At 40.8% G+C, this 18,524-nt stretch overlaps 2 protein-coding genes across 11 annotated transcripts in view; one reads left to right on the top strand and one right to left on the bottom strand.

Moving 5' to 3' along the window:
• The window catches only part of LOC122075390, a 19,157-nt gene extending 830 nt beyond the window's left edge, over positions 1–18,327 (bottom strand). Inside the window, exons 1-13 of one of the 10 annotated variants that reach the window (XR_006139238.1) lie at positions 17,820–18,324; positions 17,585–17,710; positions 17,220–17,337; positions 16,234–16,364; positions 15,985–16,129; positions 14,909–15,108; positions 14,376–14,616; positions 13,635–13,760; positions 12,932–13,077; positions 12,662–12,769; positions 11,149–11,237; positions 9,074–9,763; positions 8,933–8,977 (exon numbers count right to left, since the gene is read on the bottom strand). Coding sequence is in view for 7 of the 10 variants with exons in the window: in XM_042640390.1 (XP_042496324.1) it covers positions 9,253–9,763; positions 11,149–11,237; positions 12,662–12,769; positions 12,932–13,077; positions 13,635–13,760; positions 14,376–14,616; positions 14,909–15,108; positions 15,985–16,129; positions 16,234–16,364; positions 17,220–17,337; positions 17,585–17,710; positions 17,820–17,888 (2,010 nt within the window). In the remaining 3 variants the exon portion in view is untranslated. The other 9 variants (XR_006139239.1, XM_042640390.1, XR_006139240.1 and 6 more) reach the window with 9 other exon arrangements.
• On the top strand, positions 551–7,654 carry LOC122075389 (respiratory burst oxidase homolog protein C-like). Its single transcript, XM_042640387.1, has 10 exons — positions 551–1,241; positions 1,686–1,848; positions 1,987–2,035; positions 2,268–2,381; positions 2,645–3,460; positions 3,594–3,805; positions 3,942–4,044; positions 4,337–4,422; positions 6,222–6,817; positions 7,034–7,654. The coding sequence occupies exons 1-10, from the start codon at positions 605–607 to the stop codon at positions 7,141–7,143; spliced, it is 2,886 nt and encodes a 961-aa protein (XP_042496321.1). The 5' UTR covers positions 551–604; the 3' UTR covers positions 7,144–7,654.
• Positions 18,328–18,524: the final 197 nt, after the last annotated feature.

Raw genomic sequence — 18,524 nt, 5'->3', positions numbered from 1 at the left:
TTTTCTCTCTATTATGGAAAGCAGGGGGTCGAGGGTTGACCGTTGATAAGTCTTTCTTTTTGTTGAATACATGGACGACGATGGCCGGGGGCTGAAATTCGTATTCCTCAATACATATATATCTTCGTGTTTTGGTTTATAACTTTATATAGCACTCCCTGGCTTCCTGCCTCTTCTTCATCATCTGCTCTTCCTCGTCCTCATTGAGTCGCTAACACTTAAATAGAGACAACCCCGGCCGTTGATCCCAATCCTCAGAATCAGAGCCCAGCAGAGGAGAGAAAGAGAGAGAGAGAGAGAGAGTTAGGGAGAAGGAAGTAAAATTCTCTTTTACTGCCCAATCTTATCATCGTATCTATTCTTCTTCTTCTTCTTCTTCTATCAAATTAATCTACCTGCAGCTTCCTTAATTTTGTCTATACCTTTTAAAGCGGCCGGACTACTACTGCAGCTGCCTTCTCCTCATCAGAGCTATAGTGGCAGTGCTTTTGTTTTGGATTTATTTTAATGTTAGTTTTGTACGTGTGAGGTGTGAGGTGTGAGGTGTGAGGTGTGAGGTCTGGGATCGATCGAGTGGCAGAATATCAGAATTATCCCGGCCGGAATGCAGAGGATGGGTACAGAAGATGGGAGAACAACTACTGTCGCACTAGGGGATCATCAGTCGGACACGGAGAGCGTGGGAAGCGAGAGGTCAGGCTATAGTGGCCCACTCAGCGGACCTCTCAACAAAAGAGGCAGAAAAAGCGCCAGATTCAACCTTTCTGACTCCAGCGGTGCTACCACAACCGGTGGTAGTTCCAGCATGAATTCTCATCATAATCGTCATGATCCGGACGAAGCATACGTGGAGATCACCCTGGACGTGCGTGACGACTCGGTGGCGGTGCATAGCGTGAAGGCTGCCGGAGGTGCGGATAGTGAGGACCCTGAGCTCACACTGTTGGCCAAGACTCTGGAGAAGAGATCCTCGTCCTTGGGTTCTTCGGTTATCCGCAGCGCCTCCTGGAAAATCAGGCAGGTGTCCCAAGAGCTGAAACGACTCGCCTCCCTCACCAGGCGACCCTCCACCAGGCGGTTCGACAGGAACAAGTCGGCTGCCGCTCACGCCTTGAAGGGGCTCAAGTTCATCGCTAAGACAGATGGCGCCGCTGGTTGGCTTGGGGTCGAGAAGCGCTTCCACGATCTCACTGCTTCTACGAACGGCGTTCTCCCCCGTTCCCTCTTCGGAGAATGTATTGGTAAGTAGAGAATGAATGAATTATTTACTTTTCTCCCTATAATTATCAGAATCAACATCAACAGTGTAGATGTATGCATCCATGGTAGCCACTCATTATCAGAATCAACCTCCTCCTCCTAGTCTCGTGACTCTCGTACTCTACAATCTGTAGTGGACACCACCGTTATTGCAGGAGCAGGGCAATTAACTGTCACGGAATAAATTCCGATTCCGATTCCGATTCCGATTCCTAAAATTTATTCCATCCATCCATCCATCGATCGAGGTAGACCCTTGAGTCGATGATATCATTCGCATCACTAATAATTAGAATAATAATTAAGGGAGAAAGACCATTTCTAGATCTTTAATTTATAATTTTATTATTTCTCCAATTAATGTAAATAAAATTATTTTGAATGCACCTCACCATGGATTAATAGAATGGAATTATGTACGACAGGGATGAACAAGGAATCGAAGGAGTTCGCCGGCGAGCTATTCGACGCACTGGCTCGGAGGAGGAATATCACGGGAGAGTCGATCAACAAGGCAGAATTGAGGGAGTTTTGGGATCAGATTTCAGACCAAAGTTTCGACTGCAGGCTTCAGACTTTCTTCGACATGTATGTATATAATAATATATTTATGCAACTAATTTTAACCATATTTACGTATTATGGTTGTTAAATCTCCTTGCTTGTTGACAAATATTAATGAGCAACCGCATAATATTATTGTTGTGGACGTGAAATAAAATGCAGGGTGGACAAAGATGCTGACGGCAGGATCACGGAAGAGGAAGTCAGAGAGGTTTTTTTTTTTTTTTTTTTTTTTTTTTTTTTAATTTATATATAGCCTTAATTAAAAAAAATCTATATATACCTACCTTCCGACTCCCGTCAAATTAAGTCTTAATTCAATAATGGGGTATTGCTAACTACTTTTATACTTTACCAACCCCACCACCCACCCCAAAAAAATAAATAAATCCATACTATTTACTGTAAGTTTTAATTATTTATTTTTGACGGGGGTGGTGCAGATCATAGCCCTCAGTGCTTCTGCAAACAAGCTTTCAAATATACAGAAACATGCCGAGGAATATGCGGCCCTGATCATGGAAGAGCTCGACCCTGACCACGTCGGTTACATAATGGTAATTGAAACAATAATAACTCACAAGTAGTGATTAATTAAGGCATATGAGAATTCAAAATTCCAGATCAGGATTCTTCTTTTTACTCTTCTGATGATGATGATGATGATGATTGCTCATTTCAGTTAACAGACGTCAGTCATGATGAACTAATAATAATAATATACTTTTGCTGCTTCGTATTGATATTTCCTAATAATAATAATAATAATAATAATAATAATCTTATTCTTAATTAATTTGGGGGTGTATTGTACGGGCAGATTCACAATCTGGAGACACTACTGTTGGAAGCTCCAAGTCGGTCGTCGATGAGAGGAGGAGAGAGTAGAAACCTGAGCCAGATGTTGAGCCAGAAGCTGAAGCCGACGGTGGAGAAAAACCCGGTGAAGAGGTGGTGGGAGAGGACCAAGTACTTTTTCATGGACAACTGGCAGAGGATATGGGTGATGGCATTGTGGATACTTGTGGTGTCTGGACTATTCGCCTACAAGTTCGTGGAGTACCGGAGGAGATCAGCGTACGAGGTGATGGGCTACTGCGTTTGCGTGGCCAAAGGAGCTGCCGAGACACTCAAATTCAACATGGCCCTCGTACTCCTCCCCGTCTGCCGCAACACCATCACCTGGCTTCGCAACAAGACTAAGCTGGGAGTCATGGTCCCCTTCGACGACAACCTCAACTTCCACAAGATCATCGCCATCGGGATCGCTCTCGGGGTGGGGCTTCACGCGGGTGCCCATTTGTCCTGCGATTTCCCTAGAATATTGTCTGCCACCCACGACAAGTACGAGCTGGTGGCGCCTTACTTTGGGGAGAAGCAGCCAAGCAGTTACTGGTGGTTTGTGAAGGGAGTGGAAGGGGTGACGGGGATCATAATGGTGGTGCTCATGGCTATAGCCTTCTCCCTGGCAACCCCATGGTTGAGGAGGAACAAGCTCAAGATTCCTAAGCCCCTCCGGAAGCTCACCGGCTTCAACGCCTTCTGGTACTCTCACCACCTCTTCGTCATTGTCTACGCTCTCTTCATCGTCCATGGCATCAAGCTCTACCTAACCAAGGAATGGTACAAGAAAACGGTAATTTTCTATTAAGTCACATGCAGTACAATTGTCGCTTTATTTTGAAATTTAATAAATTAAAGGGCTAATAATAATAATGATAATAATAATGATGATGGTGTATGCATGGATGGGATGTGCAATGGAGCAGACATGGATGTACTTGGCGGTTCCAGTAACAATGTATGGCTGTGAGAGGTTGATAAGGGCATTGAGATCAAGCGTGAAAGACGTTAAAATACTGAAGGTGGCGGTGTATCCTGGGAACGTGTTGGCGCTGCATATGACAAAACCCCAGGGCTTCAAATACAAGAGTGGACAATACATGTTCGTTAATTGTGCTGCCGTTTCTGCCTTCGAGTGGTAATTATCTATCGTTTTCTCTGTCCAACTCTCTAACTAACGGACCCAGCCCACCGACGATTACTCTTTCTCTCTCTCTCTCCCTCTCAACTTTGAGTAGCTAGGGGGAAATAGTTGACTATTGACTGATGGACAGGCACCCATTCTCCATCACGTCGGCACCTGGAGACGACTACCTGAGCGTTCACATAAGAACTCTAGGCGATTGGACACGACAACTCAAAACCGTTTTCTCCCAGGTATATTTATATATATTTACTCATCCACTCTTCTCTAATGGTAGTAGTTGTAGTGGTGTAACACCTGACAATAATATCTGTTTTCCTATGAAAAAAATAAATTAAAAATATTAGTATGCGTTGGTGTTAATTCCTTTCATTAAATCCTATCAAGTGGACTCCAAAAAATAGGAATATGGTGGAATTAATTAATGAAACTAATTTACTCCGAAAAATAAAGGCATTAAACTTAAATATTGAAAATTAGTAATGCAGTTGGATTGGTGAATAATATTAATATTATTATTGATAGGTATGCCAGCCTCCAACTGGTGGGAAAAGTGGACTCCTCAGAGCCGATTACAATATCAACACGCAAGAAGGAGGAAACGTTCCAAAGTACGTAACAATTAACACCAATCTCTCATCTCCTATCTTGCTTCTTTTGTGTGGCTTCCCAATATTAGGCTAAGATGGATGGATGGATGGACTATTTTGATTTTGATTTTTTATTTATTATTTTTTTTTTTTAAGACTTCGAAACTGTGACATCAGTGTGACGTTGGGTGACATGAAGCGCCCAAACTAATTACTGATGGATGTACCGCCGCTGCTGCTGCTCCTCCTCCTCCACTTTTCTTCTTCCCACCATTACCACCCTCGATCAGTGGCCGAACCCCACCACTAGTATATAGGGTATATAGAATATGGTACATAGGGGTAGGTGTTGGTGGTAAAGCTAGGACAAGTAAGAAACATATGATCTCAATGTGTTTCTTCCTCATTCATTCATTTATTTACCCCTTGCTCCTGCCTCATCGGATTCGGAGGGCCATACCAAAAGGGTGTATCCCAATGTTCTTGCCACCTTCCAGGTGTTCCACTTTTAAGTCCCACCCACCGAACCACCATAATTGACGATTACTTGACGACTTGAAAAAAAACAATACAAAATGATGACTACTGCTTTTTCAGTGAAAGTTCTACTCCACCAATGATGTAGGGTTCTATCAAGATTCTGACCTATCTAGTCTTTTGTTTTTTCTCTTCTTCCCTTAAAATTAGGTATGCCCTAAGTAGTCCATAATACCCTCTCTGATACCCGTCCTAAGATACCCAAACCCATTGGCAAGGAGGAATTTCCTTTTTTTATTTTTTTTCGTAAAAGTGATTCTTCATTCACTGTGTGTGAAAGGATGCATTTCATTTCTCCTTAATTTTGAGTTTCTCTTCTTTAAAGTGACGTTGGCATCAACAATCAAATCTAAAACTCTATCTCTCATTAACTAATTAATGTTTTAATTTTCAAGTTTCAAGCGGCCCCGACTCTACTTAATTACTAATAATTAACTACTGTTAATTTTATATCCTAATTTTTGATAATTGGGATGGATCCCAACACCCGAGTCTCAATATAGATATGAAATCTAAAAAAATATTTTAAAAAATATTATAAGCTAAGATGGTATTTATGAACCCTAAGGCAAATAATTCAATAAATTATTTCATTTCTTTAGTTGCCAGCAGGAGATTGTAATTACGTGGCTGTAACAGTCAAATTTTTTCCTAAATTAAAATACATTGTTTCAGGGGGAAAAAAAATGGCAGAGGGGCACGTCATGGCTGATGCCCGGCTGCAACTTGAATTTTGGGACTGTACTCCCCTTACTTTATTAACTAACTACTTCCTATTAACTTTATTAGATTAGATAAAATTAGATCATAATAGATCAGATCAGATCGTCTCTCTAATTATCGTAGAGAAGATATTTTTATAACAGATTCGGGGGTGGTGATTAGCGTTGTGTTTTTCCTTGCCCCTTTTCAAAGAGCAAGATTGGAGGGAGAGAGCGACAAATTTGACAAACGAAAGTAAAAAACATGAAAACATACTTGGTGTGGAGTGTGGAGTGTGGAGTGTGGAGAGTGGGAGGTCCTTGTTTTTAGTTTTTCTTAATTATCTGGTTGTGGGTATCAGTCCTATTCTAATCAGATAAATTTGGCATGTTTAGTTTGGACTGGCATGACTCTGGTCGTGTATGTTTGGTAACTTTTGTTTGATTGATTTATTGTATTGAATGATTTTGAGAGGAGATATTCATGTTGCGAAAATGAAAATGAAAATGAAAATGAAAATGAAAATGAAAATGAAAACGAAAATGATGAGATTAATGAATTAATGATATGTACACGTACAGTTTCCCCAGAGTGTTGATAGACGGACCATACGGAGCACCAGCGCAAGATTACAAGAAATATGATGTGGTGCTGCTGGTGGGATTAGGGATCGGAGCCACCCCAATGATCAGCATCGTCAAAGATATCGTCAACAACATCAAGTCCATGGATTTACTAGAACAAGACCAACAACAAGGGGATGATGATAAGGCACTTGCTGAAACAATTTCTTCGACACCACCACCAACCCAATCTTCTTCTTCTTCTTCACATAATAATAGTAATAATAGTAAGAAGAAAGGGTTCAAGACGAGGAGGGCATACTTCTACTGGGTGACAAGGGAGCAAGGGTCTTTCGACTGGTTCAAAGGGGTGATGAACGAGGTGGCCGAGTTCGACCAGAAAGAGGGTGTGATAGAGCTCCACAACTACTGCACCAGCGTCTACGAGGAAGGAGATGCCAGGTCCGCACTCATCGCCATGCTTCAGTCCCTCAACCATGCCAAGCATGGTGTCGACGTCGTCTCCGGCACCCGTGTCAAGTCACATTTCGCCAAGCCCAACTGGCGTAGCGTCTACAAGCGCATCGCCCTCAATCACTCTCACACCCGTGTTGGTCAGTGTGTTCCACCACTCCCCAAACCTTTTCTCAACTTTTTTTCTTTTGGCTTTTTCCTCCAAAAAGTCTAAAAGTTAATTTTTAGGATCAGCAGATTTCAAATTTCAAGGCCCTTTTTCTCGTACTTCTTGTTGGTTGTCCGTCCTAATATTTACATGTTTTACTCGATCGATCGCTGACGTTGTTGTCGGTGTTGGGATATTTGATGTGCAGGAGTGTTCTACTGTGGAGCCCCAGCACTAACGAAGGAGCTGCGCCAGCTTGCATTGGATTTCTCTCACAAAACCTCCACCAAATTCGACTTTCATAAAGAGAACTTCTGAAATCATCAACCCATCCACTAGACAACCATAGTATTAGGAGAAGAACAAGACCAAGACTTTTTGTTCAGTCCTTCCTGTCCATTTGTACAGCTAACCACAATTAGCAACACCGATTTCTTTGAATTTCGTCTTGCTACTTGGTCACTTACTTTATCATCATCTGCCTGACCCAGAGCCACATCTACCCCCTCTATTAGTCTCCCCTACCCCAATTTCGTCTTGTACAAGAGGGAATGGCATGAGAATTGAAGAAAAGACTGACGGGTTAATTCTTAATATATAGTGTTTGTCTTGGGGGTGGCTTCACTATTGAGGGGTCACAGCTGTTTCCAAGGATCCTGATCAGACAAGATGACCGACAACTTGATTGTGTTTATTTAAAAGGGAGGAAAAACGAAACCTCTTTCTAGGCGCAACATATAGGCTACTTTTTTTTGTTTTTTTGGGTGCTAAAGTGGTTACCTAATGTATGCAGTCGTATTATATTGAATTTTATCTAACTCTTTCAATCTTTTTTTTTTTTTTTGGGCGGGTGGGTGGAGAGAGGAAGGTGTAGTGGACTTCTGGAAGAACAAAAAATTTGTGCTTGTTATAGCCAATTGAGTTTATAAATTAATTCAACTAATGAGTTTTGCTTGAGATTGGGCCGAAGCAAATGCATCAAGCAAAGCTAGTATGCCGCGGCACGGTAACGGGGCCGTTTCCTAGACCGTTTTGTTCCACCAAAATCGTCCCCAAATAAAAAGAAAGCAACAAGTCAAACAAACAACTAGGCTCTAGGGTTCTGCACTTGTCACCTTCAAACAGCATTTGTCGATCCAACGGTCATTACTAATCCCCCAACCCCTACAGGACAAAACTCAATACTTGAAACCTTATAATAAATTCCATCCAGGATGGTGATTCATACTCCACACAGGACTCCGTTTATTTCCTAGTCCCCAGCTGGCTAGTATGCATGGATTATTAATAAATACATATGCATGCATAAAATCAGATGCAACAGCCCGTTTCATCGAGTCCATGTACTGTAAATAGGTATGAAATGAAAGAACTCAGTTGCTTTAGCATTAGGTTTCAAAAACTGAGAATTGGATTGGGAATTGGCCGATTCACCTCGGAATTGACATTGACTGGTCACTTATCTGACTGATTCACTCCAATTTCTGACCGTTTCTTACACAATTTTACCAATTTTGACTGATTCGAATCAGGAATCAACCCCGAATGATTTGGATTCCTATTCCGATCCACACATGGAATCCACCACCCATCACTTATCTGACTGGTTCACTCCGATTTCTGACCGTTTCTTACACATTTTTACAAATTTTGACTGATTCGAATCAGGAATCAGCCCCAAATGATTCGGATTCCAATTCCGATCCACACATGGAATCCACCACCCAGCTTTTCAAGGACCTGATCCTCTCTCATATGGAGACACATATCCCGCATGTCAAATGAAAAAAAAATTGACACCTCCTATCCTTCGATGTTTGATGAGGGAAATAAACAGAAGCAAGATATATGAGAACCAAAAAATGGGATATTACATGGGTAATTCCATAGTCTGGTATGGAGTACGGATAATGGAGGTAGGAAGGTAGAAGCTGTAGGATTCATGGTGGTATATAGAAGAAATTTACATATCAGACAAGGTTTCTGATATAAAGGAAATACAATGATAAAAGTGGAATGCTGCTGCACAAAGCTGTTCCGCAGCAAACCATGCATGGTGTTGGATAAAAGATATGGTAACGCAGGAAATGCATTTGGCGAAACAGGATGACAACAAAGGATGAACTGAGGCCCATTGAGTATAGCTGCAGTGCTAGCACGATATAAAACCAGTTTCAGTTCCATCAACCATCAGAAGACAACACATGAGAACATTAGAAAATTGGTTGTGATTGAAGAAAAACAGTACCTGCTATCATCCATCAAGCTCACCAAAAACAGATCTATGTGCATGTTCCCAGCGGCAAAATCAGATGCACCCCTTGCCAATGGAGAATCCTGCCCATACTTAAGTGAAGATTCTTTTTCTCTTCCTTTTTTTCATTTTTGGGTCATTATCATTACTATCATGAGGAACAATGAAACCAGTTATCGTTGCTTCCTCTTCAACCTTTGGAAATTAGGTTTGATTGGCTGGGATGAGGTTGAACTGTAGTCAGTCACATGGTTGGGCTGAAATGGTACCAGAGGCTTCTTCATGGGCACACATGCATCTGTCCTCACACTGCTTATGACAACAGATGGAGATAGCTTTGTTTTCAGCTGCCGGGGGACCTCCAGCCTTTCCAAGATCTTTGAGGTTTTCTCATCCAAGGGTTTATTACCATCCGGTGGAGTGACAACTGATTTCTTCATCATGGGCTTGGAGAGACAAGTGGGGGAACATATTGTGGGGACTCTATTGACAAAGAGTTGCTCCCATTCCACCGTCATACTAGCAGGACTATTACCTGCTTCAGTGGCCTGGGTCAGTTTCCGTTGTTCCTCTTCTACTTTGTAACCTGCCTTTGTTGATGATATCGGTGACATGACCTCTAAAGGCTCCAGCTCAGATGAGTCATGTTCAGATATAAACTCCTTCCGTTTTGGTGGTATTGACCTGGGAAATTAACACCAAGAATTAAGTTAAATAAAAACATGCAAACTGCAAGGAACTTGGAACACTGCCAAGCTCATTACCAACATGTTTGGTTGCATTCTAGGAATAGATACAGGGTCTAAAACACATTCTGTAGCAAATAGAGAAGAATTGGGTTTCAGAATGCATTGTAAGACCCGGAATCTATTCCGAGAATAAATAGCAAGCAGAGTCTAGTCTGGCCACATTGATGAGATAAGCCTGACAAGCTCAAAATTGGACTCATACAAACCGACAGGGGCTTTAATTGGATTTCAAATGGGACCACAAGAAAGCCTAGATAACCTATATCTAATTAGATGTGAAGAAAAAGGAAGATGTTCTTGGTTAATTTGCATATGTAAGCGAGCAAGGATACAGAATGGCCATTTACTGTTGGAACTGTCAACCAAAGTATCAGGTCCCAAGGGGAGTTATGCCACTACAAAACTGGGTTTAGGGAAAGTGCAGAATCCTGCTGGAAGTCTTCAGCAGAATTGCATCATTTATGAGATCTTTTCCAATCAATGCCCCATGGGAAGGATAGAAACAATAAAATACACATTTTCCCTCCTCAAAACTTCACACAATTTTATTGTTGACTCCCAAGTTCAAGGTGGTAAACTGAATAAAAAATTTGCCAGTAATCTGCAAGGAAGGGGGGAAAAAGCTCTCACCACCAACTTGGCTAATAAGCAGACTGAAAAACCCAGAAATGAGGAGGATCCAGAAAGAACTAAGTCGATTCAGTCAAGTTCTAAGTCAAGAAAAATAGTTTTTCTTGCCAACATTTGATGCATTATAGAGGATACATAATGCTTTCTAGTTCCAATTAAAAATTGGCAAACAGCAATGCTCTTTTCTCAGGTGAAACTATCCCAATGGCACCAAGAATGCTCTAACGGCTGATGATTGCCCACATATGGTGTATTGTGGAAAGATCCATAACACTTTTAAGTTTCATTAAAATCTGCCAACATCGCTGCTCTTTTTTTCAGTGAAAGTGTCCCAATGATGCTGAGAATGCTCTGATGAGTAATGAGGTTAGTAAAAAGGGATAATGCAGTAAAGTGAAACTTTTCCTGGTGCAATGAGAGATCTCTAAACAATCATCCCCAGCCATTTTCTAGAAACTGGGACCTAAGGTTTCTCATCAATGATGTGTTAACTTGGGTCCTTTGTAGAGACAGTCGAGTTTTGATAGGATCATAGGATAAAATCAGAAGGTGCTCTAGAGATCCTCTTAACTTAATTTCAGTAAAGATAAAATGATATTAAACCACTGCAGAAAAAGTCCGGCAGAGTACATTTTTTTTACTTCACCATGTCTGCTATGAGAACTCAAGGAGGGCGGAAATAGTAGCTACCCAAATTGTAAGCTCTCTTTCACTAGTAAGTTTAGCTTTGGATGAAAGCCTCTCTCGTGCTCTAGAGGGTTGTAGTCTCTCAAGTCCATCTGGAAAGCAAGCCACCAAAAAAATGAAAAAGAAATAAATATTGCTCAAGTTGTAATGAGAAAAAATGTAAAATAATTATAAGATTCAGATGGCATGAACTAGAAGTTCTTGCATTCAAGCTCGATATGAAGGAATTTCATGGTAAGGTCATGAAACTTGCATTCCAGCATCCTATTCAGTTCTGCTTGAGAATAGAACGAAGGAATCTACCCCACCCATGGACTTAGGCAAAGAGATCCTTCAGATTGTATACTAAGGGTCCTTCTGGTTTGTTGACAAGGGAGGAGAAAGGAGATCTCTCAAGAGAAGGCCTTGATAAATCTTACTCTCATGGACCTAATGTCTATCTGATTTTCTCAAGAGATTGAAGTGGTTGAAACTCTAAAACTCAAGGAGGCTTTCGAGAAGAAAAGCAAGGCTCTGGGACAGTGTCAACTTTCAAAAATTGGCTCCTATTCTTAACTCAGATGGCTTAAAGATTAGCTCTAACTCAAACTATGATAGATATACAGACTTTGACCATATAAAATGTACTTCTGGAGAAGAAAGTTAACCAATGAGATTATGAGAAAAAGAAGTTCTAACTCATGTGGGGAGGGAGTTTTGATCAGTTTTGATGAAGACTGTTAGCACTTGAATTCCTAGCTTTGCCATGTTCTTGTTACATCTGTTTGTCAGAGAATGCAACTTCAAGTGATTTCTCTTTAAAAAGGTGTTTAATGGATGTCAAAAAAGACTCTACCGAAGTAAAGAATGGGGCTGTGAATGACAGGCTCTTTAAGGGAGAATACATCTGAGAGATGCAGCCAGCATGTGGCAGAAAGGGAAAATTGTTATCAATGCCTCGTTCAAATGCCTCGACAACACTCTGCTTTTTCTTGGAGCAGATTTTTTCTGTTAATGAAAACTTGGTACAAGATTACAGATCCATTCTGATAAGCTGTCTAACCATGAGATTCCCCTTATCCTTTGGGATAGATTCTCTGGCAATGCACTCATATCTCAAGTCCTGGGTTCCATCTGCTGGTCAATATGGAAGGCACAATCAATAGTGTTTTCACAGGCATCAAACCTGATCTTCTTAGAACAATCACCAGGAACTGTGTAGTGACTAAAATCTAGTCACTGATTTTGTGAAGACAAAAAGTTATCAATCTGCAGGTCCTCCCACAAAATATATATATATATATATAAAAACTGAGGCTTGTCAAGATGGTCTTCCTAACATCAGCCCTGGAGAAGGATATCTTCTAGTCATAAAAGTCTCATACATGATACACCCTATCTTTGTGTAGTTGAACGATGGACCCATTACTTAGAAACCAGTTTCCAGAAGTTAAACAAATGGTAAGAAATTTTATCATGAACTCACTTCTGGTTCTTCCAAGGTGGGATTGAATGCGTTTTAAGAAAAATATGTTACCTTTGATAAAGAGGTCTGAATGCAAAACTCTATCTCCTCTGGAGCTGGAGCATTGATTGATTGAATTTTTTCATGAACAGGCAATATCTCCTCTGAGCCTGCAAGCCTCTGCAAGTTCAAAAAAAATTGTTAAAAAACATACAGGAGGGAGAGAGTCAGACAACAGACTGTAGGTCACTGATCAGTATGCTGCACCAGATGTAAAGGATTGAGAGGTTGAGAATATACATCCTGCAGATCAGTACAACAAGAGTGTATCTGAAATTTTACCCTGAGAAACATCAGCCCCTTGTCTGATGGTTGAAGGATATAAAAGCAATGGAAGGTTGCCTCCTTCATGGTTTCCATATTACAGTTTGAAGAACAGACCAAACCCTGATCCAATGAATGTAGTGCTCGGCAAAGCCCTTGGAAAACTGCTAGGAAAGGAAGGAAACCTAACAATTAGCTACAGATAAACCAAAATGGCAAAAGTTATGAATCATCCAGATTAAGGTCCGGACTGGCCACATGTCAAATTCCGTCCTCAAATTCAACCATTCTCTCACACCCCCAGGTATGTCCATGCACCCCTTTGCAGTCCCCCATTTTTTTATGGTTTGTTTCGCCACCTGGCCAACTCTGATTGGAATCATTGGGATGATGCAGGCAGGAACCACAAGGTCAACCTATTGACAAAATTTGAGCGCCATCAGAGCTACCACGCGTTAGACATTTAATGTCAGGTGTGATTTGTAGATCATCTAGGGTGGGTGTTCCATAAAAAGACTCAACTGAAACTTCGAAATTAAGAATAATTTGAACCAGGAAATTAGAGTCAAGATATGTTAGGTTAGAAATAAATTAACAGTCCAAATCAGGAATTGAAATGAAGTCAAGGCATATTGCAGAAAAGACATTAAGTCCAGACCTATTGCATAATCATGTCAAGAAAAGACTGGAAGAAATATTCATATCCAAACCAGGAATGTACAATTAGACAGCCACGCACGTTGAGTATTCAATTCCGGCTTCAATTCCGGCTTGTCATATTCATCAGAAGTAGTTTCCATCTCATGATTCTCTGGAGTGACAATGTAGGAAGTTCCAAGTACAACACCTGTTTAATTTCACCAGAGGAGAAAGGAGGCATTAATAATTTAATAGGATTATTTGAAAGATCATGCCATTGCCATGAAGAGACCCAAAAAAAATCAAGTGTATGAATGAAGCATATGGTTCAATTTATGATGAACTGCATTCTGACCATCAGGTCACAGGCCAATCTCAGCTTAACCACCAGCCAGTGGGGTAGAAAGGTTAATTAGGGATTTTGCTCCTTTTTATTCTGGCACAATGCAGTGAATGGTTTTAATCATCGCAATGAACAGATTTTCCAGTGAACTGTTGAAAGTGCTCTTTCCTTTTTTAATATTTTTCTATTGTTAAATTAAAATAATTAATCAAAGTACAGAGGATAATGAAAATTTGGGTGTTAGGAGATTATCTAGGCAGTGATTAAGCGTCCTTGATTAACAGAGACATATGCTACTATTATAGCAAGATAAAGACATTCCGAGTGCATCAATAGCAGCACCAACCTTGAAACCTCCGTTCAAACACCCCAGACAAAGAAAAATATTTAGCTGACAAAATTACTGTCAAAGGGTTGCAAAGAGAAAAAATCATCAACCAGGAGTGCAAAAGCAACCAAAAGTTTACAATGAGATGTTACCTTCACTAAGGGCATCCAAATTGGTGCGCTCAATGACATTGAAGGCTATAGGTGTGGAAACTAGCTGCAGCTTTGGACTGCTACAGAAGGAGGGTAGAAACAGGATTGTGTGTTCTCCAACCTTGACTGTGTTTTCAACCAAATCATGCACCCCCAGATCCTGACATGTTACTGGACAAGAAGTTTGATTGATCCAATTTCCAACTGCAATATCTAAGGGAAAGCCATGACACCTGCATGTCTATTTAAGAATCACTAATAAATAAAGATCCATGACAAATATTCTCTAATATATGTTTCAGATTCTTAGCCATCATAAAATTTGCATCAACATGTGGTCCAGCCACAGATACAGAGAACAATCTAGGGAAAAGAGAGGGGGGGGGGGGGGAATGATATTGCTGGTTAAACCGTCAAAGTTAAAATGATTATATAAATTTACATTTTTATGCCTAGGATACTTGTCCCACATCTACAATGAGGATATAGCATCAGCAGCTATTTTTAGAATATACACACAGTGATAATCATACCTGGCAAGGGCTGACCCCATCAATGATCTGGTTTACAGATGCAAACAAATTGCAGAAGATCTGGTTGGCAGAGCCCACGAGTTCGTTCCTGAAGAGAAAAACAGCCTGTAGCGGTTCTTCTAGGTCCCCTTTCAGCTCCAGTAGCCACTGTTTTACCAAGCTGGAGAAGAACCATGTATCTGCACACTTGTTCAAATTCTCTAGTCTTTTAATTAGACCACCTCCTAGTTATGGTGCTAGTAACCTGAAAAATGGCTTTCTTTAAAATTTTCAACAATCAAACATGATTATGGGCCAATCTTTTATCTAGAGATAGGTCTATCTAATCCTCAAAAAAGGGTTGCCTAGACATAAGCAAACCAAAAATTAAACTTACTTGTACAAACATGGCCTCACTCTTCTATTTCCAGTTCTCCACCATTTATTGGGGGGGAAAGGAAGAAGACAAACTTCTCTGATCACCCAATTTTCTACTATGACACTTTAGGAACTTATTATCTCTGAGATTTGAACTTAGAATGAAAAGGCTTGAAAGTCCCAGTTCATAATTTTTAATGAATCTGAAAATTCAGTACGAGATTGAGGCACTTCAACAATTTTATCCTCCACGGATTCATTTGATATAACATAACTATCTACATCCACAATTAACAAAAAGCATAGCTGTGTCAGATCTTGGTTGGCCATTCACCCGTAGACACAAGTAATCCGTGTATTTTTCCACATACATGGATTTGGTCCTCCAAAGCCTGTTAGTGCTCTCTTCAACATGCTCATGGCTAGATTTATCGGTTTTGGGTGACTCAACCAAAAACTGCGGATGAGCTATCCCAACTAATCAGTCACACTTGTATAGAATAAATTAGTCCTAGATCAAAATATTTCGTGACAAAAGAGAGTTCATATCATTGACTAGTGCAGATTTCGACCTTGCTGCCATCAATGATTACAAGACGGGCCCAAATTTTAAGCATCTTCAACCCCAGAATGGGCAGCCATATTTACACCGGAACGGATTTTAATTTTAAGAATCACCACTCAATAGCCAAATCATTTTTTGATCTTCAGTTCTTTACCTGGAAGACAGGATTGAAGTGAGCAGTTCTCTAGATCAGAGATACCATTGATGAAATCCTTGATTTTCCCAGAGAAATCATTTTCCAGGTTCAATTCTTGCTCCAACAATAAAAACTCCACTGAAACACATTTATCTGCTGCATCCTGCCATCACAGATCCAATACCATAGCTTGACTTGAATCATGGCACTATGAGAAGCCAAGCACATGGAATGTCAACTAGAAACATCGATAAATTTCAGACTTACCATGAGAGTCTTACGTGTAATGGGACTGATGCTTCCTATCGAGCAAGAAATGAAAATTACTTTCCTTACTATGTCTTTACTTCCCCATGAGTATAAAACTTCATGACTTAAGAATCTTTCCCATTCAACATCTGTTAGTAATCAATACAATATAAAGACAACTTAGAAATAACAGATTGAATAACAGAGAACTTACAGAATCAACGTGAAGCAGATTACACATCTCAAGGTTGAACAAGGCCCAGTCATGACATCACTCATTTCAGATTTTGCATAAAATGTACATGGTGGGATACATCTTTCCCGGATAAGTGGTAAAAAGCAACAATTACCCTTGATTCTCAAAACGGTAGTTGCAAACAGGCCATCAAAATGCATAGAACTCATTTCTTGGCCATTGTCTCCATTCCTTTGGTCACCAAAAGTGCAGAAGGTGAAAGGAGATCCCAAGGAGGTAGATTAGGTGGCAAGGATCAACATCTCACAATTAAGAGGGCATGTGTTCAGCTCTCTTTGGGGGTGTTACCTCACTCCCCCCTTCTTAAAAAAAAAAAAAAAAACACCTCTCGGAGCTAGATCTACAGATTTTTAACATCTGAAATGTAAAGAAATCCATACCCTACCCTCCAATCCCATTTTTGGATTTTAGGATGATTCCAACCAGTTCCATCCGATTGAATCTGAACCGGATTGGAATTGATGGAGACCACATTGACTCCGATCCGGATTCTGCATTTTATTTCTTGTAATGCAGTTCACCAAACACCCCGATATTTTTCTTGCCAAGGAAAATTTTGGAATTCTTTTACTAATCATTGAAAAGGTTGGCTATGTGCTGGCTGTTTCATGCCCAACTTCACATCCTTACAAGGCAAGATCAAGTGGAGCACTTCAAGACAGAAAGGGAACCTTACACATAGTATTGAAAAGTGAAAACTAATTAGACTGGGGGGGGGGGAGAGAGAGAGAAAGAGAGAGAGAAGCACCACAGGTATCCCCCGAGCCATTCATGTCGGCCAAAAATGTGTCACTAGGTAAGTTATTAACGGCGTGATGGAAATCGCGGAGGCTGAAATTTCCTCTCGGAGCGTATGCGACCTTCAGCTGTAATTATTTTAAGTCCATCGGAGGATCAGTGGGAAAGGAATTGGTTGTTTCGAATGCAGTAGAAACTCTGAGTAGCAACTATGACAAAAATAATCATGACAACGTCGTTGCAGTAATAAACAGCAACAGCAACAATGATGATGATGTTCGAAGATGTAAGTAAAAAAAAATATAAAAAAATGAAGAGAGATTGAACAATCCAATTCGAACCAAAGAAAAATAACCGAAATCGAGTGCATAGTACCTCATCGGAGCTAGACATTCTGCATTTACGGACGTAGCACAATCCGATTCTATCTCTGAGGGATTCCGAGTGTCTCTCTCCCCTCACTGACGAAACGGCGTAGAGATTCGCAAGCTGCAACAAACACTAGAGAAAAAGAAAGCGTGATAAAGAAAATGCGACAAGAATAACTGAGGAATCATTAAAATAGCTACTAGAGCAAATCCGATAATATCTTACGGAGTAGAATTGTAACCTGTTTTAAGTCTCTGAGCAGTGAGGGCGATAAGCTTCGAAGATCCAGGAGGAAGCAAAGCAGAACCATCACTTCAGCTTCTCCTGCGTCGTTAGCTTTCTTCTTTGTATTTATTATTGCCTGTCTGTTACGGAAGAGTGGACGAAGAGATGAAGACGAATGGGGTTGGTAGCCCAGTGGTGAAAATGCCCATCAACCCATCACCGTTGGAGTCGATTGATTGTTGGTTCGAGTCTTGGCATGTCTTACTGTCGTCCATTGGTCTTGCGGAATACTGTTTACTGTACGGACTTGACCTGGGGCTAAGATCACTACCTAGGAGCACCATTTTTAAATCACCCAAAAACAAAAGATGAGATGAAGGGATGAAAGAACTACGAACTCACATTTCAGGAGAAGAGCAGACACAGCTGATTGATGGCTGCCGGAATCCCGACTTAAATTCGCTTTCGGAATTGGGAATCCGCGAGTACTACTCACCGTACGACCCAAATCAAACTGCGGCTTTCCGCGCGGAGAGTCGCGGGCGCCAAAAAATTATCATTAATTTATGGGAACACCAGACAGTGGGGCCGTGGGCTTACTGTGCGGTAAATGGTAAATGGTAAATGGTAAATGGTAAAGGGCTAAATGCCCTTCGACCATAAACTCTCCGTTTTCACCTTTTCGGTTCTCTACTTCTCTTTATAAGGTTCCGGACGTCCA

The sequence above is a fragment of the Macadamia integrifolia genome, chromosome 4 (assembly GCF_013358625.1).
Source record: "Macadamia integrifolia cultivar HAES 741 chromosome 4, SCU_Mint_v3, whole genome shotgun sequence".
Taxonomy (NCBI): domain Eukaryota; kingdom Viridiplantae; phylum Streptophyta; class Magnoliopsida; order Proteales; family Proteaceae; genus Macadamia; species Macadamia integrifolia.
Note: the sequence above shows the minus strand (reverse complement) of the source record. Positions and strands in the feature narration are given on the sequence as shown.